This window comes from Rutilus rutilus (genome assembly GCF_951802725.1).
Source record: "Rutilus rutilus genome assembly, chromosome: 15".
Taxonomy (NCBI): Eukaryota; Metazoa; Chordata; class Actinopteri; order Cypriniformes; family Leuciscidae; genus Rutilus; species Rutilus rutilus.
Window position 1 is genome coordinate 32,118,750 of NC_140220.1, and position 17,233 is coordinate 32,135,982.

Consider the following 17,233-nt stretch of genomic DNA (forward strand, 5'->3'; position numbering starts at 1 on the left):
TCTTTGAAAAGAATTACTTGTACAAATGAATTGAATGCTTTGAGTTTGTGATAATGGCCAAAATAAAAGATTTTCAGCTGCGTGTATAGCTGTCCCTCAAATGAGCCTGGACGCTAGGCTGAATTTCATGGGGTTTGAGGTAAGAATTTAAAAATAGAGTCAGGACGAGACTGAGACTGTTCTCAAAACTTAGTGAGCTGTCTATCTAGACGCACGTTCACCCGCATGCGACGCCTACTAAATGCGGTCTAGATAGACAGCTCACTAGTTTTTGAGCACAGCCCGAGAGTTTATCCACTTACGTAACTCACACCGCGGATACACTCTCTAAAACCCACTTAAAATACTGTGTACTGTCACTCGTGAATTTAAACTCAAGCGCCCTTCAAATCAGTGTTTTGATAACGCCTTCAACACGAGCTGTAGAGTTAACAGCGATTTCCTGGCGCGGTGAATATGATCCATCCATCTCACATTAAATACTTCCGGGTATTTCACTACTCTCTGATGTTGGCATGATTTGGTTTTGAGTGAATTTTTTTCTTTATAACATCAAGCGACATGGACGAGAGCGTCTTGAAGTGAGCGTGTTTTTGTTCTTTTTTGATACTTTGTGGCTTTGTTTTATCCAGCCAGATGTGAGCGTGTACATTTGTTTGGCCATGTCCAGATGTTTATCTCAGGCAGATTGGTAATCCATGGGATTAAATGCTGCTGCTGCTGTGTGAAGTACTGTATGCTGCATTAACGTGCTCGCCATGAAACGCATCGTTTTCTTTCTGGCGTCTTTATTCCTGACGGAATGTTCAAGGAGACCCATTAGGGATGTCCTAGACGACGAGTACGGTGAGTTATTGGGAATACGAATAGGAATACTTTGAAAACATTATGGATACATTTAAATCGAAAGAGTGTGTTGTTTCGAGTACGTCATCATAACCTAGTGTGCATTTTCAAATACCTATACTGTAGTTTCAGATCTCAGATCTACTTTTTGTCATTGAATTGAATGACTTTCACCAAACATTTTGTGAAGAAGCTCAATTGCAAAGAAGACTTTTTCTTAGAAGAGTTTACTGTGGCACCAGACTTTTCACCAAAATTCCATCCTGGTTTTAGTTATGTAGTATAGACAGTGGTTGTAAAAACTAAGTAGCCTGATAAACAAAAAGTTAATATCGAATGTATCTTATTCTGCAGATAAAATTTGTCTTTTTTTCTTTCTTTGTTAACGAAAATCGTTGCAAAAGAAGCCAAAGCATCATTGCTTCCCTGTTACGAAACAAGCCATGGACTGGAGCTCTGAAGGAGTGGAAGGGATTGACAGTTCCCTAAGATTTCTTAGAGAAAAGTCAGAATTGCGGGATGTACTTAGAGGGGAAAAAAAGAGATAATATTGAGAAATAGTCTGAATTGTGTCACAACTCACACTTCCTCAGAAGTGTGATCTTATGACACAATTCTTAATACACAAGTTTACATCTCCCAATTCTGACTTTTGGTAACACTTTACTTGAAGGGGTGTGCATAAGACTGACATGACACCGTCATAATCATGACATGACACATGTCATGAGTATGAAGGAGGTTTTATGCATATTTATGACAACTGTCATTAAGTTAAGTTAGTAAAAATGTCATAATTGAGCGAATGACACTTAATGACAGTTGTCATAAACATGCATAAGACCTCCTTCATATTTATGACATCTGCCATGTCATGATTATGAAGGTGTCATGTCAGTCTTATGCACACCCCTTCAAGTAAAGTGTTACCTGACTTTTTTCCCTCTGAATTCTGAATTTACATCTCTAAACTTCCAATTCTGAGATAAAAACTCAGAATTGTGAGATGTTAACTCAAAAATTTGTGGTATATAAACCCGGAATTGCGAGAAATAAAGAGTTGTATGTTATAAACTTGCAATTCTGAGAAAATCACAGATTGTGAGAAATAAAACCAGAATTGTCAGATAAAAGTTGCAATTACTTTTTGAATTTTTTCCATAGTTGAGAGAAACCACAGATACCCCAAGTCCTTAAAACTGCTCCTTGAAACCTGTAATTTCACTTTAAAATGAATTGGTCCTAATTCAGTAATATGTATCAAGTTGTTCACTGTGACTCTTTCAGACCAGCTCAGCTCATTGCTGTCAGACTTTGATGTTCTTCAGCTGTCCAGTCTTCAACAGCATTCGGTTCGCAAGAGAGATGTCCAGTCACAAACACACGCAGAGAGGCTTCTCGGTTTCACTGCGTTACAGAGGTGAATACTCATCACCCATGTACCATGACACACGGTCACCGCCAAGATTAGACCTCAGTCATTTAATAAGCTCTCCTAATATATTTCCCAGGCATTTCAAATTGTACCTGGCAACCAACACAGAGCTCTTCACTCATGACTTCAAGGCTGTGGTAGTAGGAGAAGATGGCACTCAAAAGACGTACGAGGTCCAGAGAGAAAACTTCTTCATCGGTCATGTCATTGGTAACTGCAACTTTATGTATTTTAACGTCTAAAAATTAGGTTCTAGCGAATTTCATTTGCAGGTCACGTTGTTTTTTTCCCTTCATTTCTAGGAGAGGAGAATTCCCGTGTACAAGCGCATATCGGTGTCAATGACTTCACTGCTCATATTCTTACCGATGAAGCCGAATACAATATTGAGGTATTATAACACTGCAAATCTAATGGTTATGCCACTGCAATAATTGTTAACCCATTCATCTGGTTTCTGCAGCCCCTGTGGAGGTTTATCGAAGACTCGCATGATGACCGGCTGCTTGTATATCGCTCTGAAGACATCAGGAACGTGAGCCGGTTGGCGTCTTCAAAAGTGTGCGGCTACATCAGCTCAGACGCCTTCGAGATGCTGCCAGAGAGTGTGCGGGCTGCCAGAGCACTAGATGAAGGGGAAGAGGAGGAGGAGGAGGAGGATGGTAAGTCTTTGAGTTAATTTGCATGGTTAACATGTCAAAACTGGTTATTAAATCCTGAAAGCTCATTCTATGGCTCTCTGTCACAACACATCTGGTTTAAATGAGACTTTTCCTGCTCATCTGAGAGAGATCTAGACAGTGTAATGCGAGTTGCCACTTTATATAGTTACTTTGTCACCCATGTGTTATGTCTCTCGCCTTCTCATCCCTTTGTCTATTTTTGCCATCTTTTTCACTCCGTTGCATCTGTTCCACAGGGCACCTGAGAGAGAGAAGACAGACCCCGGACCACAGCAAGAACACCTGCCCTCTGCTGCTTGTGGCCGACTATCGTTTTTTCAAATACATGGGCCGTGAGGAGGAGAGCACCACCCTCAACTACCTGGTAAATAAAAAGTCTTCAGTTTTGATATTGTCATTTTTGCCCTACACACAAACACATTTCTGCATAAATTGAGCATAAAATCATTCTGATGCAAATCGTCACATTAATTTCAGTAGGACAGTGCTTATTAGACCAGTGTTTCTCAACCATTTTGACTCCAATTTCTCATTTCTAACCGATATAATATTTTTGTGCTTGACGTATACTTCCAGTCAAAAGTTTGGGGTTTATAAGATTTTTTTATTTATTTAGCAAGGATGCATTAAATTGATCAAAAGTGACAGTAAAGACATGTATAATGCTACAAAAGATTTTATTTCAAATAAATGCTTTTCTTTTTAAACTTTCTATTCATCAAAGAATAAAAGAAAAACGGTTTCCACAAAAAATATTAAGCAGCACAACTGTTTTCAACATTGATAATAATAAGAAATGTTTTTTGAGCACCAAATCAACATAATAGAATGATTTCTGAAGGATCATGTGACACTGAATGCTGAAAATTTAGCTTTGCTATCACAGGAATAAATTACAAATAGAAAACAGTTATTTTAAATTGTAATAATTTTCCACGACATTTCTGTTTTTACTATATTTTTGATCAAATAAATGCAGCCTTGGTGAGACTTCTTTTAAAAGCATTAAAACATTTTACTGACCCCAAACTTTTGAACAATATTGTAATGAAATTTTTAAAGTAAGTTTAAAGGTGGAGGATCTTTCCGAATTTTAGATAAGACCCGCCCTCTCCACTTTTTGAAAAGTTTGATTGATTCACCAGAATGATTGACAATTAGGAGGACCAATAATATAGGTGATCCACCCGGAAGTAAAAAATCCTCCGCTATACCTTTGAGTCATTGGATGTTTGCTGAGGCCCACATTTAAAAAAAAATTTTTGTGTGTCATCTGAGTAGAAGGTTGTATAAAGTTGTTGTCAGCAGATGTCTTACAAATTTGCCTTGGATGTGTTTAGATTGAGCTGATTGATCGCGTGGATGACATTTACCGCAATACGTCTTGGGACGAGGAGTATAAAGGTTATGGAGTTCAGATTCAGCAGGTAAGCGTGGTTCTTTGAGGAGAACAAGGTGAAGAACTCCAATGAAATGCTATTTTGGAGCCGGCAACAAGCATTTGTCTCTTTCAGATCATAATTAACCAGACACCCACAAAAGTATCACTGGGAGGTGCCCACTTCAACATGGAAGGGACTCCTGTGAAGAACAAAGACGTCTGGGACGTCAAGAGGCTCCTGGAGGTGAGCGAGCTGGAACTGTGGGAGTCTCGCAAATGACTGAATTAATGAGAGCGTCCTTTCTGTATTCTGAGCTGTGCTGATATATAACGATGAGAGACGCTTCTATTTGAGAGTGAAGAACATTGAGGACTTGTGTGTTGTTTCATTATCCATCTCTGTTTGGCAGAGAACCAGCAAAGAGAAAGAACTAGCTATGGAAACATTATTAGCGCAGTTCAGTTTGTAGTTCTAAAACTACGGAGGAGAATTAGCATCTTCCAGCCATTTTGTGTGATTTTTGATTTGAGTAAAATAAGGTCTGTGGGTACAATTATTTAAAGAGACTTTTAGGTTTTGTTCTACAACACAGATCACCCATAGTCATACCTCTAATGTGAATTTTGAACTGTTGAGTGCTTTGAAAAGATACTCTACCCTTCAAAAAATTTGGAGTTGGCTGCTTTTATTTGATCAAAAATACGTTATAAAACAGTAACAGTGTGAAATATTATTACAATTTAAAATAACGGTTTTAATATATAATTTATTTTAACTTATTCCTTTGATGGCAAAGCTGAAATTTCAGCCTCATTACTGCAGTCTTCAGTGTCACATGATCCTTCTGAAATCATTCTAATATGTTGATTTGGTGCTTAGAAACATTTCTTATTATTATCAAAGTTGAAAACAGTTGTGCTGCTTAATATTTTTGTGGAAACTGTGATACATTTTAGGATGAAAAGAACAGAATTGATTTGAAACTGAAAACATTATTAACGTCTTTACTGTCATGTTTGATCATTTCATTGCTGAATGAAAGAAGTTGTTTTTTACATAAGTTACAGTGATTATTCTGTTTCGTCAAGCATGTAAACTTGCATCCTTGTAGTTGTAGTCCTTATGTCCTTAAAGGGGTGGTTGATTATGATTTCACTTTTTTTAACTTTAGTTAGTGTGTAATGTTGCTGTTTGAGCATAAACAACATCTGCAAAATTACGACACTCATATTTCAAAGCAAAGGGAGATATATTTTTTTAAAGAAATTGCTTTTTAAGGACTACAACAAACGGCTGGTAGGGACTACACGACATTCCTCCTGGGTTAGTGACATCACTAACCCTAAAATTTACATAAACCCTGCCCCCGGGAGCACGATTTATAGATTATAAAGACAGAATATGCTAATCAATGACTAGAGGATAACTACACACAAGCAACATAAATTCATCAACTAACCATTCAGAAATGTTGTCTACATGTTGTCACTTCTTCTTGAGTCTCTCCATCTTTGTCTGACTCCGGTTTGAACATAAAAGGCTAAAAGTTTTAGAAATTTTCATGTCTAATCGAAGCTGCTAAGAACAAGTTGTTGTAGCTCCGCCCTCTGTGCCGTAAGCAGCAGCTCATTTGCATTTAAAGGGACAGACACAAAAACTGTGCGTTTTTGCTCAGCCTCAAAAAGTGGCAATTTTAACATGCTATATAAAAATATCTGTGGAGTATTTTGAGCTAAAACTTCACATACACACTCTGGGGACATCAGAGACTTATTTTACATCTTGTGAAAAGGGCATTATACCACCCCTTTAAGACATTATTTTGCTTGCAAATAGAAAAGCAAGCCAAAAACAAACAAAATGCTTTCACAAAATTCACAAGTAAACTTGGGGTACCTGATTGGTCCCGAATAAACAGCTGTGCTATAATTGTAGTAAGAATTGTCATTTTGTCTTTCTCCTGCAGCAATTTAGCATTGACATTGCAGATAATGCATCCCAAGTGTGCTTGGCTCATCTGTTCACATATCAGGATTTTGATGAAGGCACGCTCGGCTTGGCTTACGTGGCTCCCTCCAAACCAGGCTTTCCTGGAGGTCTTTGCTCTGAGAGTGAGTGCAAATACCACATTATGGATAAATCAATTTGGTCTACCACATTCCCAATGCTTAGACATTTTGTTTATTGTTGTTATCTGTCTTTCTTAAGAGTGTCCTCCTGCAGGAAATGACAATCGTGCTATATACCTCAACACTGGACTAACCAGCACCAAAAATTATGGAAAAACCATTCTTACCAAGGCAAGTGAAGTCAAAACAAATGTTCTTGTCGCTTTTATTTTAGTAAGCAAATTTTCTGACTATATACCAACAGGAAGCGGATTTGGTTACCACTCATGAGCTTGGCCACAACTTTGGCGCTGTTCATGATCCAGATACTGTGTCGGACTGCGTGCCCAGAGAGGATCAGGGGGGCAAATACGTAATGTACCCCATTGCGGTGAGCGGGGACCACTCTAACAACAAAGTACGTCCTTCGTCGATGTGAATTCAGCTTGGTGTCATTGTTCACAACGTCACGTGATCAGTTTGTAAGTGTTTCGTTTTGGTGCTCCCCTATAGTTGTTTTCAATCTGCAGCAAGAAATCCATAGTAAAGAGTCTGAAGGCCAAGGCCTCCACTTGCTTCAGAGAGAGGAACAGCAATGTGTGCGGAAACTCACGGGTGGAGGAAGGTGAGGAGTGTGACCCTGGACTGATCCACCTCAACAGCGACCGCTGCTGCACGTCAGACTGCAAACTTCGGCCCAACGTGCAGTGCAGGTACAGCTCCTCCATGTGGCCTCGTGATAAAAAATGCTGATGCAGATATGGTGAATTAAAGGGACGGTTCACCCAAAAATGTTTTTTTTTTCTTGACTCTAGTGACAGAAACAGTGCGTGCTGCAAAGACTGCATGTTTGAGAGGGAGGGCAAGGTGTGTCAGGAGCCAATGAATGCCACTTGCAAGGGAAGGTCTTACTGTACAGGTGAGGCGTCAACCAACAAGCTTCAAGTTTGCACAACTGAATATACTACTTTGATTCTATATATCTGATCAACATGTTAAGGAATTCAGGTTGAGAACTGTTTTAGTAATATTTATAGTATTTATTAATATTTTGAACTAACTTGTATTTTTATATTTTCTATTTTTATTTGTTGTTTTATATTTCTACATAGCCTTTATTTAGTTTAGTTTTAGTAATGTTAGTACCTCAACTAAAACGTATTTGTTTTAGTTAATTGCCCAAGCACAATTTTTCAAGTTTTGTTTTGTTTTATTTTATTTTAATTACTAAAATTTGATCAATATTAGTTTTTGATTTTGATTTGGCTTTAGTTAACAATAACAACACTACTTGTGCAATTATGCTTTATTATTATAAAATAAAATGCTTTTATATAATACTTTTTAAAAAATACTTTGCGTATTTGATTTTTATGGTACCAACATTTTTATGGTAAAATATTTTGCAATGTGACATCAATACCCTTATGCAAAAAAATTCAAAGAAATTATGCTGTATTATATAAATGATGAAATATTTGTATATTATGGTTGTCATTTGAGATTGTATGCTGATATAATGAGAATCACTACTGAGGTAAATAGAAGATTTTGGAAGTAAAATATCCATATGGATTATAGTAATAAGAAATTGGGAAGAAATTGTGCTTAAATGTCATGGAAAACAATGCTGAAATGCTAAGAATCTCATTTTCTTTATGCAAAATTCCTTGCGGATGAGATTTAACTGCATAGCCCTTTGTCCTCACTGAAACTCTATTCTTCTGTGCTTACAGGACTCAGCAGTGCATGCCCTCCTCCAGAGAACGTCCCTAATAAGACCATCTGTGTGGACAATGGGCGGTGTCTGAACGGAGATTGCATCCCATTCTGTGAAGCTGTGAAGAGCCTGCAGTCGTGTGCTTGCAATGGTAAACTGAGCTTCTGATAAAGCTAATACTGTTGGTATATTGATCAACAAGTCTGTTTTGAGGAGACGTGCCCTCTTTTACTCTTCCTGAATGTCATTTTCAGAGACGTACAACTCTTGTAAGGTGTGCTGCAAGGATAAGAGCGCTGTGTGCACTCCTTATATTGATGACAAGGGTAACCCCATCTTCCTGCGGAAAGGCAAACCCTGCACTGTGGGCTTTTGTGATGGAGCGGTGAGTGGCAGTGTTCACAACATACACTTATTTACATTTCTACTCATGTAAGACATTTATAGAAGCTGTTGATTAATCGCAGCTCAATTGCAGTTGTTCACAAGACAATTGTAAATGGTTTAGGTTCAGTTATTCCAAAAATATGTTCTTATTCCTTCCAGGGTAAATGCATGAAACAGGTCCAGGATGTTATTGAGAGATTGTGGGATTTCATTGAGAAGTTGGACATTAACACTTTTGGTAAGTTATCTGTGAACACAGTGATGTCATCTTACTTGAAACCCAATGGAGGATATGAGATCTGTGTGTGTGTGTTCTCAGGGAAGTTCTTGGCAGACAACATTGTTGGCTCAGTGGTGGTCTTCTCACTTCTTTTCTGGATCCCGCTCAGCATTCTGGTCCATTGTGTGGTGAGTCATCTCCACTAACATCTTACAGTTAGTTGTAGCTTCTGAGGAAATGTCTGCCACTATAATGGACTGACCTTGAGTCGTATTATGGTCTAAAGCAGTGGTTCCCAATTCCAGTCCTCGTGACCCACTGCTCTGCACATTTTGTATGTCTCCCTTATTTAACACACCTGAACCAGATCATCAGCTCATTAGGAGAGACTCCATGAACTGACCTGAGTGTGTCAGATAAGAGAGACCTACAAAATGTGCAGAGCAGTGGGTCAGGAGGACTGGAATTGGGAACCACTGGTCTAAAGGACTGTTTACGGTGAGAGCAAAACAAAAAGTGAAATGAATATATATAGAAACAACTATTCACACAAAGAGCAAAAAAGTTAAATGAATCGCAGACAAAACATTTATTTACACCAAGAGCAAAACAAAAAAGTTAAATGAATCAGACAAAATGCCTATTTAGACAAAAGAGTAAAACAAAAAATTCCGTGAATCACAGACGAAATGTATTTTTCGCACCAAGAGCACAAAAAAATGTTAAATTAATCACAGACAAAATGTCTTTTTACACCAAGAGCAAACCGAAAAAATGTAATCACAGGCCAAAGGTTTATTCACACTAAGATTGAAACTAAACAACACTCTTAGAGGAGAGTCATTCAGGTTCTTAGAAGAAAATGCATTTGATGATGCAAAAGAAAGAAAAAAAGTGCTTTTTACAAGATTCCTGTCTCTTTTGTCTTTAGGATAAAAAACTTGACCAGCAATATGAATTTAACACAAAGTCACTCTTCTACCCCAGTGTAAGTACAAATCAGAACACAGAAAAAGTTATTTTTCTTTTGATAATAGGAAGCATAACAAATGCCTGACTGTGTTTACGTGCTGTCCCAGAATGCAGAGCTGCTGAGCAGTCTAGAATCAGCCTCAGTGCGGATCTTCAAACCGCCATCATCCTCGGGCTCCTCTGCGGTGCCACGCTTTCAGGCGTCTGAACCCCTGCAGACCAGCACGCCACCGGTCTCGATCTCCCAGGTGGCTCCAGCCTTAACCCCAACCCCGTGTCCTCACTCCACCATGGAGCACCAACGCATGGCCACCATCCAAGAAGATCCCAGCTATGATTCCCACCTGGATGAACTAGCCCTGGGAGAGGACTTCCCCACCTCTGGCACAGTGTCGCGCTCCTTTGATGATCTGACGGACAACCGAGAGAATGCCATGTCCTTCAGGGTAAAGAGACATGCACAAACTAACAGCAAGGAGACTGAATGTTAAGAGCGCGACTGTATAGAAATTGTAAGGGAATGTGATCGGGAATGCTCAAAGCTGAGCAGAACAAGCATTACATATGCGCTGAAATGCAATGTGCTTGCCGCTCAAGTATTGAGAAAAATGCTTTAAAGGCATAGTTCACAGAAAATTCACCCTCATGTCGTTCCAAACCTGTATGACTGGCTGACTTCTGTGGAGCTCAGACGGAGATAATCTTGATGATGTGTTGGTCTCTTTCCCGAGTAATTACAAAGCACACAAAAGCACAAATAAAGTACCTTAAAAGTGATTCATATGACTTGTGCCCAATATTCCAAGTCTTACGATAAGATTGTGGGGAATAGCCTTTCTTCTCTTTAAAGCTACACTGTGTAATTTTTTAAGTTGATTTTTAGCAAAAAACACTTTGTTCTTTCAAAATGATATGTGCTCATTAATGTGTAATTACTTCTACCAACTTATCAAGTATTCTCGTAAGCGTAGAATCTGCCATTTAGAATACATACGAGCGAGTCGCTCGAATGGCGGCAGCCATGTTGCGCCTCCATCTTGAAAATACATTAGCCAAAGAGGGACATACCTGGATATTCAAGCTTCGCCTTTCGCGTTTTTACACTCAGTGGCACCGTGACGAATGCGAGGGGGAGATTACTCGCGACTGCCGGCAGATTTGAAATAATACGGCCACCGTAGGAGTTAAAACGCCCTCAGAATGGGAGGGGCTAGAAAGTAATATTCAGTTGGTAGCCATAAACAATTTCACCACTAGATGGGAGAAAATCCTACACAGTGTAGCTTTAAACTTGCAATTAGGCACACATGTTGGGTCCACCACGTTCATGCTTTAAGGTGCAGATTCGACAGAGAGAAAGTCATACATGTTTGGAAAGACATGAGTGTGAGTAAACGAGGACAGAATGTTAATTTTTGGGTGAACTATCCCTTTAAGAGCACTGGTCATTTATAAAGCAACGGCTGGCACAAATCATTCAGTGTCTAGGCATTACATGGGAATTCAATGTTGTTAATCCTGTTAGGATTATGCAATATGCATTCATATTTACACACACACACTGAATCTCAACAGAGTAATCTACACGTGACCAGCTTCATTTGTTAAAGCTTAACTACCCAATACCAAGATGTTTACAGGTCTGTTTTTGTCTAAGGGATTGAGCAGATGCTAACAGATCTTGATAACCATTAACCATTACCTGTTATATTTTAGTTGATATTTTACTTGTATGTGTTCTCACACACCAGCGAATTATGTTTTGTAACCTCTATAGAACACAATCTTGTGTTCTTGCTTTTTTATTGTTTGCAAAGGACAATCGGATTTTTTTTTTTGCTTTCATTTGTACTGTTCTTGAATGTAACATGTTACAGTAATTTAAACAGTTATACCAGCAGACATTATCCCCTGGTTTCCCAGATAAGGCTTAAGCTAGTCCCAGACTAAAAGGCATGTTTAAGCTGTTTTAACTGAAAGCAACTTGCACTGACATATCTTAAAATATACGTGTTGTTTGGTATATGAGAATGCTTTTGGCTCATTGGCTTTTTATGAAATACCAAAGTCACTAGTTAAATGAAAAGACAGGCAATCAGTTTTATCTCGCCACGTTATTATACTTTTCTGCGACACAATGTCCATGACTGTAACTGTATGCAAGAATATGTTTCTTGCAGCTGCTCCCTTAAGAATGTACTGATGTTGAACACTGCTCTGAGATCAGTATCCAAAGTGCCTTGTATTTGTTTTTTTTATTCATCTTGTGAAAAAGTATTTTACTCCCATGTGTTTTGCAACGTAATCTACAGGAAAACTCAAAAAGGGAGTGTGACGATGTCATTTATTGGTGGGTAAACAGTCATCTTTTTCTGAATTTTACTCGTAACTGTAATCGTCTTTTGGGAACGTATTTGTGTTGATCTTGTAGAATACCAAGCATACTAGTGTCATTTCTAAGTAGGAGATCTTATTACGTGACTTCACCCTGAAAACGTGGTTTATTTTTATTATCGGGTGTCAAATCCTGTGAAATCCTTTTTTTTCATGTTAAGAAATGTGCCCATAATAATCTGCATGGCTCCCCGCAACGTTGTGATGGGTCAAGAGAGAAAGTATTGAATGTTAAGACAGTGTTTTGTATCTGTGTTAGATTTGTATAACTTAATAGTTTTTGACTTGGTGTTTTGCAAGCTTTCATTTTTAAATAAAACATCACCCTTAATGTGAAGTGTGTATTGAAATTCAAGCTCAACTTCACTCAAAAACCTCTTTTATTAAATCAATACACTGATCTTAAACAAATTATAGCTTTAGTTGAACATAAAATGTCAGATAAAAAAAAAAAAAAGACGACAAAAACAATTTTAAATGATCACTACATAATGTATATTTAACTAGTGGAACTAAAAAACAGTGACTCCTGAATGCACATACGGATCATCATCCATCTTTAACTGGTATCCATTCGATTTTAATGGCAATTCAATCCTTTGAAGTGCTTTGGCCAGTCCAACATCTGGTGTCTTCAGTCTGGTTTAAGTAGTTCAAGTTAGATGGTCTAATAACAAAAGTTCTTGAGGTAAATTAAGAGCCTGATGGTAGGCAGATGGGAATTGGCGATCTCACATGACAGGGTTCATGGCTTCATACAGCCTCTGCACAGCGAGCTCCACCATTTCTCTGAGAGAATCATCTTCAGAATCAGCTTCCTCATACTCCACGGTCTGAACACAAACATAAGAATCCCAATATTTCAGTTTCCATAAAACTTAGGTGTGCACACTTCACATTCACAGAGTCTGATACTTACTCGGGTTTCCAGGTTGATGAAGGCAGTCTTCTCATCCACACTTACAGCGAGACAGTTCTTGTCTTTAAAGTCGACACACTCCTCTCCAAACATGTCTCTGCAGATCGTGGCAGAAAAAGAATTCAGTTCATCATAAATGTCACTGACGGTTAGCAGAGTGCTGTGAAGATGAACTTACTGGAACATTTTCAGTAATCTGGTCTGGTAAACATCCACATCCATCTTCTTTTCTTGGGGCTGAACAACTAAGATGAAGAAATAAAGAGAGATATTGGTGTAAATAAGACTTACAGTTTATTAAAATTTGCAAGCAAAAAGTGAAAAAGAAGTAGAAGCAAAGATGGAAGAAAAAAACAGGAAGGAAGAAAGAAAGAACAAGGAAGAAAGCAAGTAATAACCTGTAATAAACAGAAAGGAAGGAAAGAAAGAAGTAAAAAAGGAAGGATTAAAGATAATGTGGGAAATAAAGGAAGGAAAAAGGAAGCAAGAAGAAATTAGAAAGGTAACAAAGAAATAAACTAGAATTAAGGAAGGAAGATAAAGTAAGCAAGCAAGAAAGGAAGCAAGGTAAAAACAATAATGAAAAAGGAATAATAGAAGGAAGGAAGGAATAAAGATAAAAAGGTGGGAAATAAAAGGAAGATAACAGTATAGAAAAAGGAAAGGAAGCAAGCAAGCAGAGGAAAGAAAGAAAAAGGAATTTCAAAGAAACAAGAATTAAGGAGTGAAGGAAGGAAGGAAGAAAGTGAAAGGAAAGAAAAAGAACAGAAGAAAGGAAGGAAGGTAAAGATAGTAATAAAGAGAAAGGGCGAATAGACAGAAGGAAGGACAGAAGGAAAGAATAAAGATAAAAGAGGGAAATACAGGAAGAGAAGAAAGCAAGAAAGAAATGAAGAAATAAAAGACAGAACTATGTCTCTGTAGAACTCTTTGAGCTGTTCACCTTTCTGAGCTTTAGGGTTTGACTGCACCTCCAGCACCACTGTGGTGACGGCATCAGCGTACATGTCATTCAGAGGGTTGGCAAACCACTGGTGGAAGAACACCACAGACACACAATTAACAATACCAGTCACTCCTGTTGCCATAGTTACACTGGTGCATCAATGACTGCGGTGCCGCCCTACCTCCAGCACGACCAAGTTTTGATCATGAACCACTGTGATGCTGTTAAACACTCTTAGTGTGCTCTTCTCTGACGTCTCAATCTCCTCCACATCACCTGTAACACACACACAATGAGCGCCACATTTAAACACGAGACACACACACACACACACACACACACACACACACACACACACACACACACACACACACACACACACACACACACACACACTCACCTGTCAGGTGGCGTAGCTGATTCAAAAGCAGGGGAAAGGGGCCAGTGAAGGGAATGGCTTGAGTCTGTTTCACTGTGCTCATGGCCAGCTCAGTGTAATCTGCATCATTAACAACAAAGAAAAAGCGTGAGAAGCGAACACACACAAACACACATATGAAACGCCTGATCACAAACACCAACTCACTGGAGAGGTCAGAGGGGGAGAGGATGTGATAACTGAAGTTCTTCTTCACCAGGATGCCAGAGACCCTCTGACCTTGTGCACACTTCTTATCCGCAAGAGAGCCCATCACCTTCAGATGCCACACACAAAAACATTCAGTAACAAAATGATAAAAGGACAGTTCAAACCGTTGATGATCCATCATAGAGATGAACGATTCATAATAAGACTTGACTGTGCAGTGTATTTGTAATATGATTATTTTTGTAACTTTTTTTTTTTTATCACAACAGCATACCATTCTAACAAGTTCTATTGTAAAAGAAAGAATGACAGACAGAATGAGAAAAGAAAGAACAAAAAGAAAAAGACAAAGAACAAAAGAAAAAGAAAGAAAGAACAAAAGACAGACAGAAAGAAAGAAAGAAAGAAAGGAAAACAGAAAGAAAGAAAGAAAGAACAAAAGACAGAAAGTGAAAGAACAAAAGACAGAAAGAAAGACAAAGAAAAAACAAAAAGAAAGAAAGAAAGAAAGAAAAACAGAAAGAAAGAAAGAAAGAACAAAGACAGAAAGTGAAAGAACAAAAGACAGAAAGAAAGACAAAGAAAAAACAAAAAGACAGAAAGAAAGAAAGAAAAGAAAGAACAAAGAAAGAAAGAACAAAGAAAGAAAGTCAAAGAACAAAAGACTGACAGAAAGAAAGAAAAAACAAAAAGACAGAAATAAAGAGAAAAAGAACAAAGAAAGAGTCAAAGAACAAAAGACAGAAAGAAAGAAAGACAAAGAAAAAACAAAAAGACAGAAAGAAAGAAAAAAGAAAGAAGAAAGAAAGAAAGAAAGAACAAAGACAAAGTCAAAGAACAAAAAACAGAAAGAAAGACAGAAAAAACAAAAAGAAAGAAAGAAAGAAAGTCAAAGAACAAAAAGAAAGAAAGAAAGAAAGTCAAAGAACAAAAAACAGAAAGAAAGACAGAAAAAACAAAAAGAAAGAAAGAAAGAAAGTCAAAGAACAAAAAGAAAGAAAGTCAAAGAACAAAAAACAGAAAGAAAGACAGAAAAAACAAAGAAAGAAAGAAAGAAAGAAAGTCAAAGAACAAAAAGAAAGAAAGAAAGTCAAAGAACAAAAGACAGAAAGACAAAGAAAAATAAAAGTAATAAAAAGAAAGACAGACAAAGAACAAAGAAAGAAAGAAAAAAAAGAAAGAACAAAGAAAAAATGTCAAAGAACAAAAGACTGAAAGAAAGACAAAGAAAAAACAAAAAGACAGAAATAAAGAGAAAAAAGAACAAAGACAGAAAAAACAAAAAGAAAGAAAGTCAAAGAACAAAAGACAGAAAGACAAAGAAAAATAAAAGTAATAAAAAGAAAGAAAGACAGACAAAGAACAACGACAGACAGAAAGAAAAATAACAAAAAGAAAAAAAAAGAGAGAAGAAAAAGAAAGAAAGAAAGAAAAAGAAAGAAAGAAAGAAAGAAAGAAAGAAAGAAAGAAAGAAAGAAAGAAAGAAAGAAAGAAAGAAAGAAAGAAAGAAAGAAAGAAAGAAGTGTTCCAACTGAGCAGAAGAGGAAGAACCTGGACCAATGATACCCCTTTTCCACCAACAAGAACCGGGTGCTGGTTCAGAGCCAGAGCCAGAGCTGGTTCAGAGTTGGTTCGACTGACGAGCTTACGAAAAACCGGTTTGCCTTTCCACCGGCTAGAGAGCCACAACAGAGCCAGATCTTACGTCACTGTATACGTCTCATGTTGCCCAGCAACCGCTAGTGCGGTAGCGCCAAACACAAACACGCCAGGCTTGTTCGAGATGCATCGGCTTCTCGCAGATCGATCGCCGCATGACATCAAAGCACTGCGATAGCGATCTAAAAGCACAAGGAGTCGTATGCTCTCCAAACACTCCCGCAGCTCCGATCGGTCCTCGCCGCTCCGATGCATCTCGAACAAGCCATCAACAATAACGGACGTTGCAATACTATGGACGCTCATGGGTTTGCAAAAATACATCGGAATCCAACGCGTTCGTGCAGCTCGCCGTAACTTACATAGACGGATATTATAATCGAGCTGCTATTAGCTCGACTAGCTGCTATTTAAAAATGGCGGTCACAAGTTTCTATTCGTCTTGTTGGTCACGGTAACCCCGCCCCCAGCCCCTGACGCAAGCGGTTCTTTCTTGGCTCCGTTCTAGACCCTGCAATGATTTGGTGCTACTTAAGAACCAGTTTTACTGGTTCGGAGCTGGTGCTTTGGCGGTGGAAAAACAAAGAACCGATTTGAAACTAGGCTCTGGCTCCGAACCAGCACCAGCTCTGCCTTGGTGGAAAAGGGTATGAGAGCTGCAGTCTCACCTTAGCCAGCTTCTCTCCTCTGAAGTTCAGCGTGACGGCCTCAGTGTTACGAGGGTTGTGCACCTCGATGTGAACCTCGTCGTTGTCCTCGTACTCCCGAATCAGGGCGGCTTTCAATCGAGCCATCTCGTTCTGCTCTCCATGAACCAGGATCTGAAACCCACAGTAATAACATGACACCTGACCCACAACCTGACGCCCATATCTCAGGACACGACCACTCACCACGTGAGGAGGTTTCAGAGCTCGGATGAACTCGCTGGTCTGCTGGTAATCCGTGTGAGCAGAGAAGGAGATGTAGTCCA

The 17,233-nt window shown here is 38.6% G+C and overlaps 2 protein-coding genes across 3 annotated transcripts in view; one reads left to right on the forward strand and one right to left on the reverse strand.

Moving 5' to 3' along the window:
- The first annotated feature begins 277 nt into the window (after positions 1–277).
- Positions 278–12,478, forward strand: adam17b (ADAM metallopeptidase domain 17b). The gene is made up of 20 exons (XM_084431705.1): positions 278–581; positions 671–846; positions 2,134–2,266; positions 2,358–2,491; positions 2,584–2,672; positions 2,745–2,943; positions 3,201–3,328; positions 4,305–4,391; positions 4,479–4,589; positions 6,313–6,457; positions 6,555–6,646; positions 6,720–6,872; positions 6,968–7,167; positions 7,270–7,373; positions 8,191–8,325; positions 8,429–8,559; positions 8,721–8,799; positions 8,881–8,969; positions 9,713–9,769; positions 9,861–12,478. The coding sequence occupies exons 2-20, from the start codon at positions 759–761 to the stop codon at positions 10,242–10,244; spliced, it is 2,538 nt and encodes an 845-aa protein (XP_084287831.1). The 5' UTR covers positions 278–581; positions 671–758; the 3' UTR covers positions 10,245–12,478.
- Positions 12,479–12,509: 31 nt separating this feature from the next.
- Positions 12,510–17,233, reverse strand: part of cpsf3 (cleavage and polyadenylation specific factor 3) — an 8,074-nt gene continuing 3,350 nt past the window's right edge. Inside the window, exons 10-18 of one of the 2 annotated variants that reach the window (XM_084431707.1) lie at positions 17,154–17,233; positions 16,929–17,081; positions 14,599–14,707; positions 14,413–14,511; positions 14,194–14,288; positions 14,010–14,097; positions 13,245–13,311; positions 13,067–13,163; positions 12,510–12,980 (exon numbers count right to left, since the gene is read on the reverse strand). The exon at positions 17,154–17,233 is cut by the window's right edge and continues 67 nt beyond it. In XM_084431707.1, the coding sequence (XP_084287833.1) occupies positions 12,879–12,980; positions 13,067–13,163; positions 13,245–13,311; positions 14,010–14,097; positions 14,194–14,288; positions 14,413–14,511; positions 14,599–14,707; positions 16,929–17,081; positions 17,154–17,233 (890 nt within the window). In that variant the 3' untranslated portion in view covers positions 12,510–12,878. Of the gene's footprint in view, positions 12,981–13,066; positions 13,164–13,244; positions 13,312–14,009; positions 14,098–14,193; positions 14,289–14,412; positions 14,512–14,598; positions 14,708–16,928 lie in introns of both variants that reach the window. The other variant, XM_084431706.1, reaches the window with a different exon arrangement.

Coding starts and splice junctions, on each gene's coding strand:
- adam17b (XM_084431705.1), top strand. CDS start 759: ATGAAACGCATCGTTTTCTTTCTGGCGTCTTTATTCCTGACGGAATGT. Junction 2,944..3,200: donor GGAGGAGGAGGAGGAGGATG/GTAAGTCTTTGA, acceptor TCTGTTCCACAG/GGCACCTGAGAGAGAGAAGA. Junction 4,590..6,312: donor ACGTCAAGAGGCTCCTGGAG/GTGAGCGAGCTG, acceptor TTTCTCCTGCAG/CAATTTAGCATTGACATTGC.